We start from the raw sequence: 22175 nt of genomic DNA on the forward strand, positions 1-22175 counted from the left end.
GCACCTTGGTTTGGGTTTTAGCTAGTTTAATATTTTAGAAATCTTTTCAAAGTTGGAGTGATTTAAATTTAAAATGTACATGAATTTTGAAAAATAAGTTGAGTAATCTTGCTTAAGTTAAATGTGTCTGGAGTAGATGTTCTCTGCTCTGTCATTTAGACCTCAACATAGTATCCTTTATGATAGTTTTTGATGACAGCTTTTAGTAGCTAATCAAATGTTGCTTACTTCCTGCCACAGGAACAGCAGAGCTCTCTTCTCATTATGCTAGAAACATGCTACCAACACATAAGTGAAACATAATGTAAAACGTTTAAGATAGAGGTGACAAAAAGAGAGTAAAATCCACCGACTTTAAAAGAAGAAAATAAGCAGTTCTGTTTGAGGTCAGACTGTTCTCACCTGAGGTCTAGTTGCTTCAGTGAGCTCTGTGACTGGTCTGAGAACAGTTCTGCCAGCACACACACATTCTTAGCTGTTGGCACAAGAAGGAAAAATGGATCATTTAGTAGCAAGTTCAACAGCAACAATTAGCTGAATTAATAAATGCTGCTACTATTTCAGGGTTTCCCCCAGTGTATTATAGGCCTGGCAGCCCACCATGCATTACTAGTCAAACCACCAGGCTAAACCTTTCTTGTTTATGTTTTTAGGAAAATAATAATTTTAAAAAAACCAAAAAAAACCAACGCTTTTTTGTTTTTTTACAGTCAGATTGAAAGCGTCTCTATTGCTCTGAGCGTTTCACTGGCAGAGCAGATTTATTCCTAAAAGATATGTTTATAGAAGATAGGTTTATAGTTTATGCATAGGGGACCCTTTTGCTGCTAAAAGCATCAGCACAGCTTATGTGTTAAATTTAGTGAAATATGGGAGATGGGGAGTAGTTTAATTGGCCAACCTAAAAAGCAATAAATTAAAATCGCAGTTTACTCATTTGTATGAACAAACAGAGCTCAGACTCAAAGATTAAACTCATACCGTCAGATTGTAGCTATGGTAACGAAACAATCTAACTATGAATATTGTTCTTTGAACTTTTACAAAGTAAACTTGCCAGCTCCTTTAAATCTTACATTTAAATGTTAAACTATTTAAAATCTTTTAAGTTATGTATGCTGAAACCATTAAATCAAATTTAGCAGCATTGATCATCTCAATAAACAAATGTTACATTGATGTATCTGTGGTTTGTGTTAAAATATTAGCATTTATGGGCCCCTGGAGCCCTGGGGGGCCTGATGGAGCTGCTAACTTAATTTGGATTAAACAGAAATGCAAATATTTAATATTCATTTTCATTGTATTTTTTGATTTGCTGTTTTTAAGATTAGTTGTGGGTTTAGATAGCGTTTCACTGGAGATGTTTTCCTGTAACATATAATTACCAAGTAATATTTTTACATTTCCTGTCTATTTTACATCTTTTAATACAAAGACACAGTGGACCGCCTCAACGCCCCGACCACTGGGCTTAGCAAGTTTTCTGGAGGAGACCCTGTATTTCATGTCAATATTTTCAAAATCATTCTTTTGTTTCCTTCTTTATCTTTTTGGTTAGAACATATTGGCAACGGCGCAAATAATTTCTAAAAATGTCATAGCTACAAGTCTGAACTACATCCTACTTACAAAAAAATCATGAAGATTGCTTACCGAGCCGATTCTGTGCTAGACTCAGAGAGTGAAGTGAAGGCATCTTCAACGCAGCCACCAGCTCTACAAGACTTTTTTCTGGGTTGATACACCTCTCCAGAAGACGACAGTCGTTGAAGCTTAGCTCTAAGTGAAGGACAAGCAGGAGTAGGGTTTCTCTGGGATGAGATTCACATTTGATTGATTGCTCCTAGTTTATGCTGCATGTCAAGCAGGACACAGCCAGAAACTCCTCAGCAGACACTGAATGATGGAAGCCATTACTCTGTTTTCTCCTTGGCTTACCTTCCAACATGCAGCCTCTCAGCAGTTTCAGGATGTCAGGCAGACAGTCACATAATTTTATATCCTCAAACGTCAGAGCTTTTAAACTGTGATTGGATTCTGAAAGGCGAACACAAATGATATGAGAACAAACTGCTTTATTGGCATTACAGCAATCAAACCCTTACAATTGTTTGATTGCTGTATTGCTTGATTGCACCTTTTTACACATTCTCTGGTACTTTGATAATATATCTTTGAGGATGAGCTCTATGTCTTTGACACTGCATGGCCTCCTTACCATCAACCTAATTTTTAGTTCCCTGCACAAATCCATCAGTCAGGACTCTGGCTGGGTCACTCCAAACGTTGACATTTCTCTAGAGAAACGTGGGTATGATTAAAAGATTACTTTAAACCTAATTCTAATTTTGGTCTTAACTGTACAAAAAGCAGGAGGAAGCAGTAAACATACATAAAAGGATTTATAAACAATCAATGGAAAAACAAGATACAATTTCACACTGATAATAAAGACAACTACTTTTTCTTGTTATTTTCTGGATGGTATTAAATATTGTTGACCTGGCAAGATGACACTGGGAGCAAGTCAACCAGCTAATCAACCCAAACTAGCTTTAAAAAGGAGTTAAATAATGATAACTTGTGAAACCAATGAGATTATACCATGAGGACTATCCCTGAGTGAAGATGTGGAAGATCTTTCAGAAAGAACTCCACGTCTTGGCACATTTGCCACTGAAACCATCAGGTCTGTATCAGATCTGATGCTCTATTCCAAATTAAAGTCAGCAGAAAACACTTCACATAATAAGGTTCTCCTCCTCAACTACTGTGGCAGTTCAAACAATCTTTAGATTATCGATCCTATAATGTTAATGTTACATAATCTTATGTTACATTTTATTTGCATCATATTTATACGGATCATTGTATGCATGTTCACTACCCTACCTGTTTCTGTTGAGAATGGGCAGGGTGTGGGTCTTCATGATTTTTCAATAAAAATAAAGCTTCACAAACCATGACAAATGTCCTAATCAGTGATATGCAACCGGCTTCTTTCCATTTCCAATCCCAATCAACAGCATCTCCAGTAAGTAAAGTGTCCTTACCTGAGAGAGTGCTGAGGAGCTGGCTTTGACTGCAGCCAGTGGGTAGTCTCATCCCTGCTATATAAAGTGAGGCGAGATGTGGGCTCCGTCTAAGCACTGACGTCAAGAAGTGTAGATCTGTTTGGAGCTGAATTACTTTCACGGTTAACTTCTCCAGAAGAAGTTCTGCAGAAAATAAGTTGGGAAGAACCAAGATTAAGCTCATCCCTAAATAAATCATTAAACTGGAAAAGGTTCTACTTTTTAGCAAAAAGATCTATTAAGTATTTTTAGGTGTCAATTAGGATAAAACAAGAACCACTGCTCCACATATGCATGAAATTTAAAGAATTAAAAGAGCCTCCCTGCTCAACATTTAGCAGGAGCCACACATTTTGAATTGTGCTTACTGCACCTGATGTGTTGGGCTCAGCAGTTCCAGCATGGTCCAGATTAAATTGCAGTCCCCATATTGCCGTCTGAAACTCGACACATAGGGACGTCAGCCTGGGGCTTGCATTCAGCAGGGTCTTCATGAGTCCAACATGAGGCAGGAGGCCAATGCTGAGCTGGATGAGGCTGCTGCAGCCGCTGTCAGAAAGCTGCTGCAGCGCTCCAGCAAACTCCAACACATCCAACTCCCTGAAGATGGCTGCACAACACAAACATTTCACCTACTGTTTATTCTCTGGTGGAGAGGCAGAATAAAGATTCTCATTTCCATCAAAGGTCACAGGTTAAATATAATTTGCTTCAGCTTGAAACATCTAAAGATTTTTGAGTTTTTATTCAATAAACGTATCATCAATGTAAACTAGAAAATACCGGTTTGGTTTAAATAGGTCACTGACATAAGGAAGAATTGTTTCCATCAAGGTGGTTATTTGGTTTTATGGTCAAGTGGTTCATATCAGAAGAGTGAAATCATCATCTGCCACTAAAGGGACGGGGAGGGAATCATTTCTTTGCCATTAAATCCTTGTTTGATTTTCTGGAATAGAACCAAACTGATTTAAGGACAGTAAATATCACATTAAATGCTGGGACACACAACACCTTCCATACAGTCATTATTAGTTAACAATGAAGCAAGGCTGAAAAAGAGATCCATGAAGTACATCCCATGATTTAACAGGTTGTAAAAACCCTGAAGCGGCCAAACTAACTCATCAGCCCTCAACAGTGATGTTACAACCAATGAGGGTGAGGTATGGAGGTTACTCTTCTGTGGTGGTCCCAGGGCCAGAAGCCCGATACACCCTGGACAGGTCGCCGGTCCTTCACAGGTCAACACAGACACAACGCACAATTTACTTAAAGTTGTGTATTTGGACTGTGGGAAGAAGCTGGGAACCCAGAGAAAACCTATCACTGCTACCAACAAACTGCATGCAGAAACACCCCGAGGCCGGGATTCAAACCCAGGATCTTCCTGCTACAAGGCAACAGCCCCACCAAACACCTGACAATGTAGGTGCAAGTTTCCTGCAGTTTTCCTTAAGAGAAGACACTTCCTCTTGAACACCAACTGAGCCAATCCACACTCGTTCAGTATGTTTCCAGTTGTCCTACTAAGAACTTAACAAGCAAACTGAGGCCTTTAAAGTTTGACACAGCTCTCGGATTTTTTCTGAGCACATCTGACATTTAGTTGAATTTCCTATGTGGAAAGATTGGCAAAACAACTCAGTTGAGGTAACTGTCATAGATGTTTTTGACTTATGAAAGCAAACTGCCCAACTGAACTGTGGAAACAGCAACAATGGAACCAGTTTGTCACACACAGCTTCTCTCTTTCAGTTGTTTTTCTCTAGGAAATAATGAGAGACTAAAATATGATGTATTTGTACACCTCAAACAGAACAGGAAGAAATATTTTGCCTTTACATTGTTTCTGTGAATTTAGCACAAAGAGCAGAAAGTTTTGTAACAGCCCCAGCTACGTATTTTGGCAGATTTCAGGTAAACTTACATTTGCTGTGAAGACTTAATGACTGAAGGCAAAAAAACGTGGGCAAGGAAAAACTCAGGACCTTGAGAGAATCAGGACCACAGGTTCTGATCTCCAAATGGGTAATCTGTCCAAATGTGCATGCTCCTGCTGAGGGACCATCACAAGGACTAAAAGTATGACAGAGAATCTGAGGGTCCAAAGTAAAGTTCGGTACACCAAATGGGCCTTCCTCCTTCTCCACAGACTCAGAATATAACTTGGCTTGTTTGCAGGGAATGACATCATCACTCTGATTGCCTGAAGCTGTGGATTCAACATCTGGACTGGAGCTGGCTGGTGAGGTTTGTAAAACATGAGGGAAGGAGAACAGTTTTTTCAGCTCCATGTTGACGTACTGTGACCCACGTCCATGCAGGAGCCATGCAAGGTCCAGGGCAGAATCTATACTAACAACGAGGTTTGTAGTGATCCCATGGTCTAGCAGGCGATGCAGGACATACAGCACAGCTTGTGTTTTCCTCACTGTTAACAGTAAGTGACTGACCTGAATAGTTCTTATATGCTTTTCTAACAGCACTAGAAGAGGTTGCTGATTGGTCGTTAAAGCTTGCAGAGCCTGATGCATACATGGAATGAGTATAAAATGATGAATACTTTTGGCTGCAGAACTCAAGAATGAATTGGATTTTAAATTTGTGCTGTTTTTTAACACATAGTTGTTGCTCAGTCCGTAGAAAACACTTGTGAAAAGCCTCAACATGACTTCATGCTTAGCTTCTGCTTCTGTCCTGAAGTCCAATGCCTGAAAAGTAACAAAAGACAGGAAGTACATCTGGTGAGATCCATATTTACAACGTTGAAATTTGCAAGAGGGTGGCACACTTACACGGCTCAGACCAACCAGGTCCCGGAGGATTTCTACCCATCCAGAATACGTGGATAACCCTGAATTAGGAAACATATCATCAGTTTAAATGTGAGAATGAACCATATTAGAATATTTATAACATAATAGTAATTAGACATCCTGTGATAAGGGGAAGCTAAGCAATAATGTCTGAAAATCCCAACTGATAATGTTACTTTTGCTTTTCAAACTATTTTTTCGAGGTTAGGTCTATGAGAGCAGAAATATTTTGTTTTATGTTTCAGTCTATGACTAAAGACAACCATGGCAATGTACTGCTTAGTAATTGGTGTGTGAAGTTATTAAGTAAGTTCAGGGCTGGCCCAAGCCTCCATGGGGCCCTAAGCAAAATTTGGTTTTGGGGCCCTCTGTTTCTGCTAATAATGTGGACTGGCTGCAATCAGCAGTCAGATTATTAGATCAGGGCTGTTGTAAACAAATATTTTAGCAACTGAGTATTCTATCAATTATTCAAGTAATCAGATAAAAAAAAATTATAAAATAAAATATTGGTAAATCTAACATAACAGAAGTGTTACTATCAGATTTAAATATCAGTCCAATTTTTCATATTTGAGCATCCTTAACAGTTACTTTTCTGTAGTTTAGAAAACTAACCTGTAACAATAATAGCTCACTTTCTAAGTCAAGCAGAGGAAAATTTATACAAAAATCTGAAATTATATTCAATTTAATAATAAAGAGGCAGGCTCACAAATATGCTTATAAAAATGTGTATACTCCAGCTTTTAGTTTATGTATTCATCTTTAGTCAGTTTAATAGATGAACTCTCACCTTGCCCAGACATTTCTAGCTTTTGTATCCATGTTAGCGACAGAATGCGACACCTACCAGCTGCATGTCCACTGTGAGAGACAATCTAAAAAATAAAACCCAGAAATCACAATGTATGATTTTTTAAATAATTTATTTGCGTTACTGCTGAAAATAAGTATTTGAACACCTGTGAAAATCAATGATAATATTTAGTACCGTAGCCTTTGTTTGCAATTACAGAGGTCAATCGTTTCCTGTAGTTTTTCACCAGGTTTTCACTGCAGCAGGGATGCCGGCCCATTCCTCCACACAGATCTTCTCTAGATCAGCCAGGTTTCTGGGCTGTCGCTGAGAAACACGGAGTTTGAGCTCCTCGAAAAATTTTCTATCGGGTTTAGGTCTGGACACTGGCGAGGCCACTCCAGAACCTTGACATGCTTCTTATGGAGCCACTTCTTGGTTATCCTTGCTGTGTGTCATTGTCATGTTGGAAGACACAGCCACTGCCCATTTTCAATGCCCTAACTGAGGGCAAGGTGGTTGTTCCCCAAAATCTCACAATACATGGCCCCAGTCATCCTCTACTTTCTAAGGATCATTGATGCGCCATGAGGTGAGATCTTGCATGGAGCTCCACTCCGAGGGAGATTGACAGTCATGTTTTGCTTCTTCCATTTTCTAATAATTGCTCCAACAGTTAATATTTTTTCACCAAGCTGCTTGGCAATTGTCCTGTAGCCCTGCCCAGCCTTGTGGAGGTCTACAATTTTGTCTCTGGTGTCTTTGGTCTTAGCCATGTTAGTAGTTGGAGTCTTACTGATGATGTGGGGTGGACATGAGTCTTTATGCAGCTAACAGCTTCTAATTTAGAATAAGTGGAGTGGAGGTGGACTATTTCGAGGTTGACTGATAGGTCTTAGAATGCCAGAAATTTTGCTGATTGGCAGGTGTTCAAATATTTATTTGCAGCAGTAACATACAAATAAATCATTTATTTTTAAAAAATCATACATTGCAATTTCCAGATTTTATTTTTTAGATTATGTCTCTCACATTGGACAAGCACCTAAGACTGAAAATTTCAAACCCCTCCATGATTTCTAAGTGGGAGAACTTGCAAAGTCGCAGGGTGTTCAAATTCTTACTTTCCTCACTGTATGTACCGCCACGATGCACTCCGCCACCCATTTGTTGAGACCGGGATGACATGAAAATTATTTTCCGGTACGTCCGTAAAGCTACAGTTACGTTAGGCATCAACTACAGCGCAGCCGCCCGTGTTCTGTCAGATCGTCATACGTTTAGCACGAACTGATGGCTATATCTATCAGACAAGTATACACAAACATAGAATCATGATGTAGATCGTCATACACTTTGCTATTAACAGCTGTATGACATCCTGACTTAGCGGTTAAGTAGGTTAATGAGTTTTACATGGGCGTGCGTTGTAGTTGACTGCAGCTGCAGCTAGACCCTGTTAAATAAGTTTGAAACCACGACAATGCATGTATATCTATCTAGTCATCATTGAAAACAATTTAATGACTTATTTTCGTCACAACTTGTCGCGTATGAACTGACAGCTCCTCTGACGGTCGGACTTCTTAATGCGCAGGCATGCGTACTAACTGTATGTATTGTTATGTGCTCCGGCACATTGTATTTATTTCTGTCTATTTTTTTTTACTTGGATTATTTTGTATAGAAGTTAGTTGTATGATTTTTGTTGTTGTTGTTTAATATACTTTAGAGTTTTGATAATTAGGCCCGAGCAGCAAAGCGCTGCGAAGGCCTATTGTATCTGTACTGTTTCTTATTATTATTAGGCCCGAGCAGCAAAGCGCTGCGAAGGCCTATTGTATCTGTACTGTTTATTAGGCCCGAGCAGCAAAGCGCTGCGAAGGCCTATTGTATCTGTACTGTTTATTATTAGGCCCGAGCAGCAAAGCGCTGCGAAGGCCTATTGTATCTGTACTGTTTATTAGGCCCGAGCAGCAAAGCGCTGCGAAGGCCTATTGTTTCTGTACTGTTTCTTATTATTAGGCCCGAGCAGCAAAGCGCTGCGAAGGCCTATTGTATCTGTACTGTTTTATTAGGCCCGAGCAGCAAAGCGCTGCGAAGGCCTATTGTTTCTGTACTGTTTCTTATTATTATTACGATTCTGCCCCCCCAAAGAGGCGCCTTTTTGGGGGCTTTATCATATTCAAAAACTCACCAAACTTGGCGGTGGCGACTAGAAAATTTAAAAATTTTGAATTTTAAGGTTGTCGCAAAAATCGCAAAAAAAATTGCTGAACGGCGGCAACTAGCAATTTTCTGTTGACACAATGGTATGAACGTACTTCATCGTAGAGACATGAAATTTGGTACACATGTAGAGCTCACCAAAAGACTCAGAACTTACATTTAATGTTATAAGCCAACTATCACAGGAAGTCGGCCATTTTGTATTGAACGTCCATTTTTTACCTCGATTTTGACGTTTACAGCCTTCGTATTTGATCGAACTCCTCCTAGGGATTTCGATTGATCGACTTCAAACTTGGTCAGTCTGATCATAAGGCATGTTTGATTTAAAGTTATCAAATTGGTGAGTTTTGGAGCATGTTGAAGGGGGGTTAGCAGGGGTCAAAGTTCACCTACTCGCCATGAAACACGAAACTCTTATATTTCCTATACAAAAACACATAGAGGGACCAAACTTTCAGTGATTGATCGTCATCGGGTGCCCTACAATACCCTATGGTCAAATGATGACATCACTTAGGCCACGCCCCCTGAGAACAGGAAGTGTCATGTTTTACTGTGAACGGTCGCTATCTTAGCCCTTTGACCTCATCAATATGAAACTGTGTCCAGAGACAGAAGACATGTTGGTGTGTTGAGGATTCCAACCCTGACCGGCTTTGACATAGCAGGTGGGCGTGGCGGCGTGGCGAAGTGACCTGTAACGCCGTTGCCATACGTTTGGCTCTGAATTCCACAATTTCGGGCCCAGCTGCTCCAAACTCACTAGGATGGATCCTTATCCACTCACCGACAGGAATTCATAACAAAATTTGGTGGGCGTGGCCTAATTTCTCTATAGCGACCCCTAGAGTATTTTAAATGAACAGCCCCAAGCCATGCTTAAACCTAGAATTACGAAACTTGGTACACATGTGTATTTTGTCGGGACGTACAAAAAAGTCTCTTAGAGCTATGCTCTAAACCCAACAGGAAGTCGGCCATTTTAGATTGAATTTCATTTGACCTCGATTTTGACGTTTACAGCATTCGTATTTGATCGAACTCCTCCTAGGGATTTCGATTGATCGGCTTCAAACTCGGTCAGTCTGATCATAAGGCATGTCTGATTTAAAGTTATCAAATTGGTGACTGTATGAGCTTGCTGAAGGGGGGTTACCAGGGGTCAAAGTTCACCTACTCGCCATGAAACACGAAACTCTTATATATCCTGCACAGAAACTCACAGAGACACCAAATTTTCAGTTATTGATCAACAATAGGTGTCCTAAAATACCCTGTGGTGAAATGATGACATCGCTTAGGCCACGCCCCCTGAGAACAGGAAGTGTCATGTTTTACTGTGAACGGTCGCTATCTTAGCCCTTTGACCTAATCAACATGAACCTGTGTCCAGAGACAGAAGACATGTTGGTGTGTTGAGGTTTCCAACCCTGACCGGCTTTGAGATAGCAGCTGGGCGTGGCGGCGTGGCGAAGTGACCTGTAACGCCGATGCCATACGTTTGCTTCTAGATTCCACATGTTTCGACCGAGCTGCACCAAACTTGGCTTGAGTGATGCTGGTGTGATACCTGAAAATTCTATGTCATCAGATTATGACGTCATCTAAGCCCCGCCCCCTCAGAACAGGAAGTGCTATTTTTTTCCTTGGAAACTTTCATCTATGGCTCTCTTGACCTAATCAAGGTGATTCTGTGTTGGATGACAGATAGGAAGTTGGTCTCGCTTGCTTTAAAGTGCCAAGAGTTTTCAATGGCGGCAACGCCGTTCGTATACGTTTGCCTCTACATTCCACATATTTTGACCGAGCTGCATCAAACTTGGCCTGAGTGATCCTGGAGGCTTGCCCGTCAATCCTACGTCATCACATTATGACGTCATCTAAGCCCCGCCCCCTCGGAACCGGAAGTGCCGTTTTTTTCCTTGGAAAGCTCTGTTTATGGCTCTCTTGACCTAATCAAGGTGATTCTGTGTTGGATGACAGATAGGAAGTTGGTCTCGCTTGCTTTAAAGTGCCAAGAGTTTTCAATGGCGGCAACGCCGTTCGTATACGTTTGCCTCTACATTCCACATATTTTGACCGAGCTGCATCAAACTTGGCCTGAGTGATCCTGGAGGCTTGCCCGTCGATCCTACGTCATCATATTATGACGTCATCTAAGCCCCGCCCCCTCGGAACAGGAAGTGCCGTTTTTTTCCTTGGAAAGCTCTGTTTATGACTCTCTTGACCTAATCAAGATGATTCGGATGATAAACTCTGTCAATGCTCACTGCTGGCTGAACCGTGTGGGCGTGGCCAAATGGCGAATATCAGTCCCTCGCCATATACATACGTTTGGCTCTAATTCACACATGGATCATCCGATTGGCGCCAAACTGGATATGTATGACCTTTGTTCTGCTCTAAAGAGCCCAACGGGTTTGAGATGTAATTTGGGGAAAATGCGCGACAGCTTCTGCAGCGGCAAGCGGGCGGCAGTGCTGGAAACTGCGGCAGAGCTTCTGCGGTGGGGAGCGGGCTGCGGCTCTGGAAAACGCGCGAGAGCTTCTGCGGTGGCCGGAACCCCCGCGGTGGCCAATAGGCCGGAGCGGCGCTTGCTGCGAGGGCCGCCCGAGGCTGCTCGCAGCTTTAATTATTATTCTGCCCCCCTCTTCGTGTGCCTTTTTGGGGGCTTTATCATATTCAAAAACTCACCAAACTTGGCGGTCGCAACTAGAAAATTTAAAAATTTTGAATTTTAAGGTTGTCGCAAGAATCGCAAAAAAAATTGCTGAACGGCGGCAACTAGCAATTTTCTGTTGACACAATGGTATGAACGTACTTCATCGTAGAGACATGAAATTTGGTACACTTGTAGAGCTCACCAAAAGACTCAGAACTTACATTTAATGTTATAAGCCAACTATCACAGAAAGTCGGCCATTTTGTATTGAACGTCCATTTTTTACCTCGATTTTGACGTTTACAGCCTTCGTATTTGATCGAACTCCTCCTAGGGATTTCGATTGATCGACTTCAAACTCGGTCAGTCTGATCATAAGGCATGTTTGATTTAAAGTTATCAAATTGGTGAGTTTTGGAGCATGTTGAAGGGGGGTTAGCAGGGGTCAAAGTTCACCTACTCGCCATGAAACACGAAACTCTTATATTTCCTATATAAAAACACAAAGAGGGACCAAACTTTCAGTGATTGATCGGCATCGGGTGCCCTACAATACCCTATGGTCAAATGATGACATCACTTAGGCCACGCCCCCTGAGAACAGGAAGTGTCATGTTTTACTGTGAACGGTCGCTATCTTAGCCCTTTGACCTAATCAACATGAAACTGTGTCCAGAGACAGAAGACATGTTGGTGTGTTGAGGATTCCAACCCCGACCGGCTTTGACATAGCAGGTGGGCGTGGCGGCGTGGCGAAGTGACCTGTAACGCCGTTGCCATACGTTTGGCTCTGAATTCCACAATTTCGGGCCCAGCTGCTCCAAACTTACTAGGATGGATCCTTATCCACCCACCGACCGGAATTCATAACAAAATTTGGTGGGCGTGGCCTAATTTCTCTATAGCGACCCCTAGAGTATTTTAAATGAACAGCCCTAAGCCATGCTTTAACCTAGAATTACGAAACTTGGTACACATGTGTATCTTGTCAGGACGTACAAAAAAGTCTATTAGAGCCATGGTCGAAACCCAACAGGAAGTCGGCCATTTTGTATTGAAGGTCCATTTTGGACCTCGAGTTTGACGTTTACAGCCTTTGCATTTGATCGAACTCCTCCTAGGGATTTCGATTGATCGGCTTCAAACTCGGTCAGTCTGATCATAAGGCATGTCTGATTTAAAGTTATCAAATTGGTGACTGTCTGAGATTGCTGAAGGGGGGTTACCAGGGGTCAAAGTTCACCTACACGCCATGAAACACGAAACTCTTATATTTCCTATACAAAAACACATAGAGGGACCAAACTTTCAGTGATTGATCGTCATCGGGTGCCCTACAATACCCTATGGTCAAATGATGACATCACTTAGGCCACGCCCCCTGAGAACAGGAAGTGTCATGTTTTACTGTGAACGGTCGCTATCTTAGCCCTTTGACCTCATCAACATGAAACTGTGTCCAGAGACAGAAGACATGTTGGTGTGTTGTGGATTCAAGCCCTGACCGGCTGCGATGAAGCAGCTGGGTGCGGCGGCATGGCGAAGTGACCTGTAACGCCGATGCCATACGTTTGCTTCTAGATTCCACATGTTTCGACCGAGCTGCACCAAACTTGGCTTGAGTGATGCTGGTGTGATACCTGAAAATTCTATGTCATCAGATTATGACGTCATCTAAGCCCCGCCCCCTCAGAACAGGAAGTGCTATTTTTTTCCTTGGAAACTTTCATCTATGGCTCTCTTGACCTAATCAAGGTGATTCTGTGTTGGATGACAGATAGGAAGTTGGTCTCGCTTGCTTTAAAGTGCCAAGAGTTTTCAATGGCGGCAACGCCGTTCGTATACGTTTGCCTCTACATTCCACATATTTTGACCGAGCTGCATCAAACTTGGCCTGAGTGATCCTGGAGGCTTGCCCGTCAATCCTACGTCATCACATTATGACGTCATCTAAGCCCCGCCCCCTCGGAACCGGAAGTGCCGTTTTTTTCCTTGGAAAGCTCTGTTTATGGCTCTCTTGACCTAATCAAGGTGATTCTGTGTTGGATGACAGATAGGAAGTTGGTCTCGCTTGCTTTAAAGTGCCAAGAGTTTTCAATGGCGGCAACACCGTTCGTATACGTTTGCCTCTACATTCCACATATTTTGACCGAGCTGCATCAAACTTGGCCTGAGTGATCCTGGAGGCTTGCCCGTCGATCCTACGTCATCACATTGTGACGTCATCTAAGCCCCGCCCCCTCGGAACCGGAAGTGCCGTTTTTTTCCTTGGAAAGCTCTGTTTATGGCTCTCTTGACCTAATCAAGGTGATTCTGTGTTGGATGACAGATAGGAAGTTGGTCTCGCTTGCTTTAAAGTGCCAAGAGTTTTCAATGGCGGCAACGCCGTTCGTATACGTTTGCCTCTACATTCCACATATTTTGACCGAGCTGCATCAAACTTGGCCTGAGTGATCCTGGAGGCTTGCCCGTCGATCCTACGTCATCATATTATGACGTAATCTAAGCCCCGCCCCCTCGGAACTGGAAGTGCCGTTTTTTTCCTTGGAAAGCTCCGTTTATGGCTCTCTTGACCTAATCAAGATGATTCGGATGATAAACTCTGTCAATGCTCACTGCTGGCTGAACCGTGTGGGCGTGGCCAAATGGCGAATATCAGTCCCTCGCCATATACATACGTTTGGCTCTAATTCACACATGGATCATCCGATTGGCGCCAAACTGGATATGTATGACCTTTGTTCTGCTCTAAAGAGCCCAACGGGTTTGAGATGTAATTTGGGGAAAATGCGCGACAGCTTCTGCAGCGGCTAGCGGGCGGCGGTGCTGGAAACTGCGGCAGAGCTTCTGCGGTGGGGAGCGGGCTGCGGCTCTGGAAAACGCGCGAGAGCTTCTGCGGTGGCCGGAACCCCCGCGGTGGCCAATAGGCCGGAGCGGCGCTTGCTGCGAGGGCCGCCCGAGGCTGCTTGCAGCTTTAATTAGGCCCGAGCAGCAAAGCGCTGCGAAGGCCTATTGTATCTGTACTGTTTTATTATTATTCTTCCACCCATTTCGTGGGCCCATTTGGGGGCTTTATCATATTCAAAAACTCACCAAACTTGGCGGAAGCGACTAGGCGGTTTAAAAATTTTGAATTTTAAGGTCGCCGCAAAAATCGCAAAAAAAATTGCTCAACGGCGGCAACTAGCAATTTTCAAAAGACCCATTGCTATTCACTTACTTCATCGTAGAGACTTGAAATTCGGTACAGTTGTAGAGCTCACTAAGACGCTCAGAATTTACAAGTAATGTCATAGTGCAAGTATCGCAGGAAGTCGGCCATTTTGTATTGAAGGTCCATTTTGGACCTCGATTTTGACGTTTACAGCCTTCGTATTTGATCGAACTCCTCCTAGGGATTTCGATTGATCGGCTTCAAACTCGGTCAGTCTGATCATAAGGCATGTCTGATTTAAAGTTATCAAATTGGTGAGTTTTGGAGCATGTTGAAGGGGGGTTAGCAGGGGTCAAAGTTCACCTACACGCCATGAAACAAAAACCTCTTATATTTCCTATACAAAAACACATAGAGGGACCAAACTTTCAGTGATTGATCGACATCAGGTGTCCTAAAATACCCTGCAGTGAAATTTTTTTTTTATGTAGGCCACGCCCCCTGAGAGCAGGAAGTGTAATGTTTTACTGTGAACGGTCGCTATCTTAGCCCTTTGACCTAATCAACATGAAACTGTGTCCAGAGACAGAAGACATGTTGGTGTGTTGTGGATTCCAACCCCGACCGGCTGCGATGAAGCAGGTGGGCGTGGCGGCGTTGCGAACGCCATCGAATTTCGTTTGGCTCTGAATTCCACAGTTTCGGGGTGAGCTGCTCCAAACTCACTAGGATGGATCCTTATCCATCCCCGAACAGGAATCCATAGCGATATTTGGTGGGCGTGGCCTAATTTTTCTATAGCGACCCCTAGAGTATTTTAAATGAACAGCCCCAAGCCATGCTTAAACCTAGAATTACGAAACTTGGTACACATGTGTATCTTGTCGGGACGTACAAAAAAGTCTCTTAGAGCCATGCTCTAAACCCAACAGGAAGTCGGCCATTTTAGATTGAAGTTCATTTGACCTCGATTTTGACGTTTACAGCCTTTGCATTTGATCGAACTCCTCCTAGGGTTTTCGATTGATCGGCTTCAAACTCGGTCAGTCTGATCATAAGGCATGTCTGATTTAAAGTTATCAAATTGGTGACTGTATGAGCTTGCTGAAGGGAGGTTACCAGGGGTCAAAGTTCACCTACTCGCCATGAAACACGAAACTCTTATATTTCCTATATAAAAACACATAGAGGGACCAAACTTTCTGTTATTGATCATCAATAGGTGTCCTAAAATACCCTGTGGTGAAATTATGACATCGCTTAGGCCACGCCCCCTGAGAACAGGAAGTGTCATGTTTTACTGTGAACGGTCGCTATCTTAGCCCTTTGACCTAATCAACATGAAACTGTGTCCAGAGACAGAAGACATGTTGGTGTGTTGTGGATCCAAGCCTTGACCAGCTGCGATGAAGCAGCTGGGTGTGGCGGCGTGGCGAAGTGACCTGTAACGCCGATGCCATACGTTTGCTTCTAGATTCCACATGTTTCGACCGAGCTGCACCAAACTTGGCCTGACTCATCCTGGTGTGATGCCTGACAATGCTATGTCATCATATTATGACGTCATCTAAGCCCCGCCCCCTCAGAATGAATTAGAGAGATCTTCTGTGTAATTACATAATAAACAGTCCATGTTCGTTGTTTGTAGGGCAATGCTGCCCTCTGCTGCCCACTGAAATAGTTTCATTATTTCAGTAATTCGACACCAGAGGGCAGCATTGCCCTACGGAATGACAGTTCAATGTTGAATTAAAGAGGAAAAAATTAAATAATTTGTAATTCTAACACAAAAACTGACAGAGACACCAAACCTTCATTTATTGATCATTATCTTGTGTCCAATAATATCCAATGGTTAAATGATGACATCACGTAGGCCACGCCCCCTGACAACAGGAAGTCTTGTATTTTACTGTGAACGGTCGATAGCTTCTGCACCAAACTTTGCACGAGTGACCCTGGTGGGATCCCTGACGACCCTGTGTCATCATATTATGACGTCATCTAAGCCCCGCCCCCTCAGAACAGGAAGTGTCTTTTTTTTCCTTGGAAAGCTCCGTTTATGGCTCTCTTGACCTAATCAAGGTAATTCGGATGATGAGCTCTGTCAATGCTCGCTTCTGGCTGAACCGTGTGGGCGTGGCCAAATGGCGAATATCAGTCCCTCGCCATATTCATACGTTTGGCTCTAATTCACACATAGATCATCCGATTGGCGCCAAACTGGATATGTATGACCTTTGTTCACCTCTAAAGAGCCCAACGGGTTTGAAATGTAATTTGGGGAAAATGCGCGACAGCTTCTGCGGCGGCTAGCGGGCGGCGGTGCTGGAAACTGCGGCAGAGCTTCCGCGGTGGGGAGCGGGCTGCGGCTCTGGAAAACGCGCGAGAGCTTCTGCGGTGGCCGGAACCCCCGCGGTGGCCAATAGGCCGGAGCGGCGCTTGCTGCGAGGGCCGCCCGAGGCTGCTTGCAGCTTTAATTATTATTACGATTCTGCCCCCCCAAAGAGGCGCCTTTTTGGGGGCTTTATCATATTCAAAAACTCACCAAACTTGGCGGTGGCGACTAGAAAATTTAAAAATTTTGAATTTTAAGGTTGTCGCAAAAATCGCAAAAAAAATTGCTGAACGGCGGCAACTAGCAATTTTCTGTTGACACAATGGTATGAACGTACTTCTTCGTAGAGACATGAAATTTGGTACACATGTAGAGCTCACCAAAAGACTCAGAACTTACATTTAATGTTATAAGCCAACTATCACAGGAAGTCGGCCATTTTGTATTGAACGTCCATTTTTTACCTCGATTTTGACGTTTACAGCCTTCGTATTTGATCGAACTCCTCCTAGGGATTTCGATTGATCGACTTCAAACTTGGTCAGTCTGATCATAAGGCATGTTTGATTTAAAGTTATCAAATTGGTGAGTTTTGGAGCATGTTGAAGGGGGGTTAGCAGGGGTCAAAGTTCACCTACTCGCCATGAAACACGAAACTCTTATATTTCCTATACAAAAACACATAGAGGGACCAAACTTTCAGTGATTGATCGTCATCGGGTGTCCTACAATACCCTATGGTCAAATGATGATATCACTTAGGCCACGCCCCCTGAGAACAGGAAGTGTCATGTTTTACTGTGAACGGTCGCTATCTTAGCCCTTTGACCTCATCAATATGAAACTGTGTCCAGAGACAGAAGACATGTTGGTGTGTTGAGGATTCCAACCCTGACCGGCTTTGACATAGCAGGTGGGCGTGGCGGCGTGGCGAAGTGACCTGTAACGCCGTTGCCATACGTTTGGCTCTGAATTCCACAATTTCGGGCCCAGCTGCTCCAAACTCACTAGGATGGATCCTTATCCACTCACCGACAGGAATTCATAACAAAATTTGGTGGGCGTGGCCTAATTTCTCTATAGCGACCCCTAGAGTATTTTAAATGAACAGCCCCAAGCCATGCTTAAACCTAGAATTACGAAACTTGGTACACATGTGTATTTTGTCGGGACGTACAAAAAAGTCTCTTAGAGCTATGCTCTAAACCCAACAGGAAGTCGGCCATTTTAGATTGAATTTCATTTGACCTCGATTTTGACGTTTACAGCATTCGTATTTGATCGAACTCCTCCTAGGGATTTCGATTGATCGGCTTCAAACTCGGTCAGTCTGATCATAAGGCATGTCTGATTTAAAGTTATCAAATTGGTGACTGTATGAGCTTGCTGAAGGGGGGTTACCAGGGGTCAAAGTTCACCTACTCGCCATGAAACACGAAACTCTTATATATCCTGCACAGAAACTCACAGAGACACCAAATTTTCAGTTATTGATCAACAATAGGTGTCCTAAAATACCCTGTGGTGAAATGATGACATCGCTTAGGCCACGCCCCCTGAGAACAGGAAGTGTCATGTTTTACTGTGAACGGTCGCTATCTTAGCCCTTTGACCTAATCAACATGAACCTGTGTCCAGAGACAGAAGACATGTTGGTGTGTTGAGGTTTCCAACCCTGACCGGCTTTGAGATAGCAGCTGGGCGTGGCGGCGTGGCGAAGTGACCTGTAACGCCGATGCCATACGTTTGCTTCTAGATTCCACATGTTTCGACCGAGCTGCACCAAACTTGGCTTGAGTGATGCTGGTGTGATACCTGAAAATTCTATGTCATCAGATTATGACGTCATCTAAGCCCCGCCCCCTCAGAACAGGAAGTGCTATTTTTTTCCTTGGAAACTTTCATCTATGGCTCTCTTGACCTAATCAAGGTGATTCTGTGTTGGATGACAGATAGGAAGTTGGTCTCGCTTGCTTTAAAGTGCCAAGAGTTTTCAATGGCGGCAACGCCGTTCGTATACGTTTGCCTCTACATTCCACATATTTTGACCGAGCTGCATCAAACTTGGCCTGAGTGATCCTGGAGGCTTGCCCGTCAATCCTACGTCATCACATTATGACGTCATCTAAGCCCCGCCCCCTCGGAACCGGAAGTGCCGTTTTTTTCCTTGGAAAGCTCTGTTTATGGCTCTCTTGACCTAATCAAGGTGATTCTGTGTTGGATGACAGATAGGAAGTTGGTCTCGCTTGCTTTAAAGTGCCAAGAGTTTTCAATGGCGGCAACGCCGTTCGTATACGTTTGCCTCTACATTCCACATATTTTGACCGAGCTGCATCAAACTTGGCCTGAGTGATCCTGGAGGCTTGCCCGTCGATCCTACGTCATCATATTATGACGTCATCTAAGCCCCGCCCCCTCGGAACAGGAAGTGCCGTTTTTTTCCTTGGAAAGCTCTGTTTATTGCTCTCTTGACCTAATCAAGGTGATTCTGTGTTGGATGACAGATAGGAAGTTGGTCTCGCTTGCTTTAAAGTGCCAAGAGTTTTCAATGGCGGCAACGCCGTTCGTATACGTTTGCCTCTACATTCCACATATTTTGACCGAGCTGCATCAAACTTGGCCTGAGTGATCCTGGAGGCTTGCCCGTCGATCCTACGTCATCATATTATGACGTCATCTAAGCCCCGCCCCCTCGGAACAGGAAGTGCCGTTTTTTTCCTTGGAAAGCTCTGTTTATGACTCTCTTGACCTAATCAAGATGATTCGGATGATAAACTCTATCAATGCTCACTGCTGGCTGAACCGTGTGGGCGTGGCCAAATGGCGAATATCAGTCCCTCGCCATATACATACGTTTGGCTCTAATTCACACATGGATCATCCGATTGGCGCCAAACTGGATATGTATGACCTTTGTTCTGCTCTAAAGAGCCCAACGGGTTTGAGATGTAATTTGGGGAAAATCCGCGACAGCTTCTGCAGCGGCTAGCGGGCGGCAGTGCTGGAAACTGCGGCAGAGCTTCTGCGGTGGGGAGCGGGCTGCGGCTCTGGAAAACGCGCGAGAGCTTCTGCGGTGGCCGGAACCCCCGCGGTGGCCAATAGGCCGGAGCGGCGCTTGCTGCGAGGGCCGCCCGAGGCTGCTCGCAGCTTTAATTAGGCCCGAGCAGCAAAGCGCTGCGAAGGCCTATTGTTTCTGTACTGTTTCTTATTATTAGGCCCGAGCAGCAAAGCGCTGCGAAGGCCTATTGTATCTGTACTGTTTTATTATTATTCTTCCACCCATTTCGCGGGCCCATTTGGGGGCTTTATCATATTCAAAAACTCACCAAACTTGGCGGAAGCGACTAGGCGGTTTAAAAATTTTGAATTTTAAGGTCGCCGCAAAAATCGCAAAAAAAATTGCTCAACGGCGGCAACTAGCAATTTTCAAAAGACCCATTGCTATTCACTTACTTCATCGTAGAGACTTGAAATTCGGTACAGTTGTAGAGCTCACTAAGACGCTCAGAATTTACAAGTAATGTCATAGTGCAAGTATCGCAGGAAGTCGGCCATTTTGTATTGAAGGTCCATTTTGGACCTCGATTTTGACGTTTACAGCCTTCGTATTTGATCGAACTCCTCCTAGGGATTTCGATTGATCGGCTTCAAACTCGGTCAGTCTGATCATAAGGCATGTCTGATTTAAAGTTATCAAATTGGTGAGTTTTGGAGCATGTTGAAGGGGGGTTAGCAGGGGTCAAAGTTCACCTACACGCCATGAAACAAAAACCTCTTATATTTCCTATACAAAAACACATAGAGGGACCAAACTTTCAGTGATTGATCGACATCAGGTGTCCTAAAATACCCTGCAGTGAAATTTTTTTTTTTATGTAGGCCACGCCCCCTGAGAGCAGGAAGTGTAATGTTTTACTGTGAACGGTCGCTATCTTAGCCCTTTGACCTAATCAACATGAAACTGTGTCCAGAGACAGAAGACATGTTGGTGTGTTGTGGATTCCAACCCCGACCGGCTGCGATGAAGCAGGTGGGCGTGGCGGCGTTGCGAACGCCATCGAATTTCGTTTGGCTCTGAATTCCACAGTTTCGGGGTGAGCTGCTCCAAACTCACTAGGATGGATCCTTATCCATCCCCGAACAGGAATCCATAGCGATATTTGGTGGGCGTGGCCTAATTTTTCTATAGCGACCCCTAGAGTATTTTAAATGAACAGCCCCAAGCCATGCTTAAACCTAGAATTACGAAACTTGGTACACATGTGTATCTTGTCGGGACGTACAAAAAAGTCTCTTAGAGCCATGCTCTAAACCCAACAGGAAGTCGGCCATTTTAGATTGAAGTTCATTTGACCTCGATTTTGACGTTTACAGCCTTTGCATTTGATCGAACTCCTCCTAGGGTTTTCGATTGATCGGCTTCAAACTCGGTCAGTCTGATCATAAGGCATGTCTGATTTAAAGTTATCAAATTGGTGACTGTATGAGCTTGCTGAAGGGGGGTTACCAGGGGTCAAAGTTCACCTACTCGCCATGAAACACGAAACTCTTATATATCCTGCACAGAAACTCACAGAGACACCAAACTTTCAGTTATTGATCATCAATAGGTGTCCTAAAATACCCTGTGGTGAAATTATGACATCGCTTAGGCCACGCCCCCTGAGAACAGGAAGTGTCATGTTTTACTGTGAACGGTCGCTATCTTAGCCCTTTGACCTAATCAACATGAAACTGTGTCCAGAGACAGAAGACATGTTGGTGTGTTGTGGATCTAAGCCCTGACCAGCTGCGATGAAGCAGCTGGGTGTGGCGGCGTGGCGAAGTGACCTGTAACGCCGATGCCATACGTTTGCTTCTAGATTCCACATGTTTCGACCGAGCTGCACCAAACTTGGCCTGACTCATCCTGGTGTGATGCCTGACAATGCTATGTCATCATATTATGACGTCATCTAAGCCCCGCCCCCTCAGAATGAATTAGAGAGATCTTCTGTGTAATTACATAATAAACAGTCCATGTTCGTTGTTTGTAGGGCAATGCTGCCCTCTGCTGGCCACTGAAATAGTTTCATTATTTCAGTAATTCGACAC

General features: G+C 43.6%; 2 protein-coding genes across 5 annotated transcripts in view; one reads left to right on the forward strand and one right to left on the reverse strand.

Annotated features, from left to right (window-relative positions):
- The window catches only part of LOC116726052 (uncharacterized), a 591833-nt gene that overhangs the window by 279989 nt on the left and 289669 nt on the right, over positions 1–22175 (forward strand). The gene's annotated exons all lie outside the window — the stretch shown is intronic.
- The window catches only part of LOC116726045 (leucine-rich repeat-containing protein 41-like), a 91575-nt gene that overhangs the window by 1522 nt on the left and 67878 nt on the right, over positions 1–22175 (reverse strand). The window contains exons 3-10 of one of the 4 annotated variants that reach the window (XM_032572534.1): positions 6750–6777; positions 5876–5934; positions 5008–5791; positions 3451–3687; positions 3057–3221; positions 1942–2040; positions 1657–1782; positions 403–475 (exon numbers count right to left, since the gene is read on the reverse strand). In XM_032572534.1, the coding sequence (XP_032428425.1) occupies positions 403–475; positions 1657–1782; positions 1942–2040; positions 3057–3221; positions 3451–3687; positions 5008–5791; positions 5876–5934; positions 6750–6777 (1571 nt within the window). Of the gene's footprint in view, positions 1–402; positions 476–1656; positions 1783–1941; positions 2041–3056; positions 3222–3450; positions 3688–5007; positions 5792–5875; positions 5935–6692; positions 6778–22175 lie in introns of all 4 variants that reach the window. The other 3 variants (XM_032572533.1, XM_032572531.1, XM_032572535.1) reach the window with 3 other exon arrangements.

Source organism: Xiphophorus hellerii, chromosome 9 (assembly GCF_003331165.1).
Source record: "Xiphophorus hellerii strain 12219 chromosome 9, Xiphophorus_hellerii-4.1, whole genome shotgun sequence".
Taxonomy (NCBI): domain Eukaryota; kingdom Metazoa; phylum Chordata; class Actinopteri; order Cyprinodontiformes; family Poeciliidae; genus Xiphophorus; species Xiphophorus hellerii.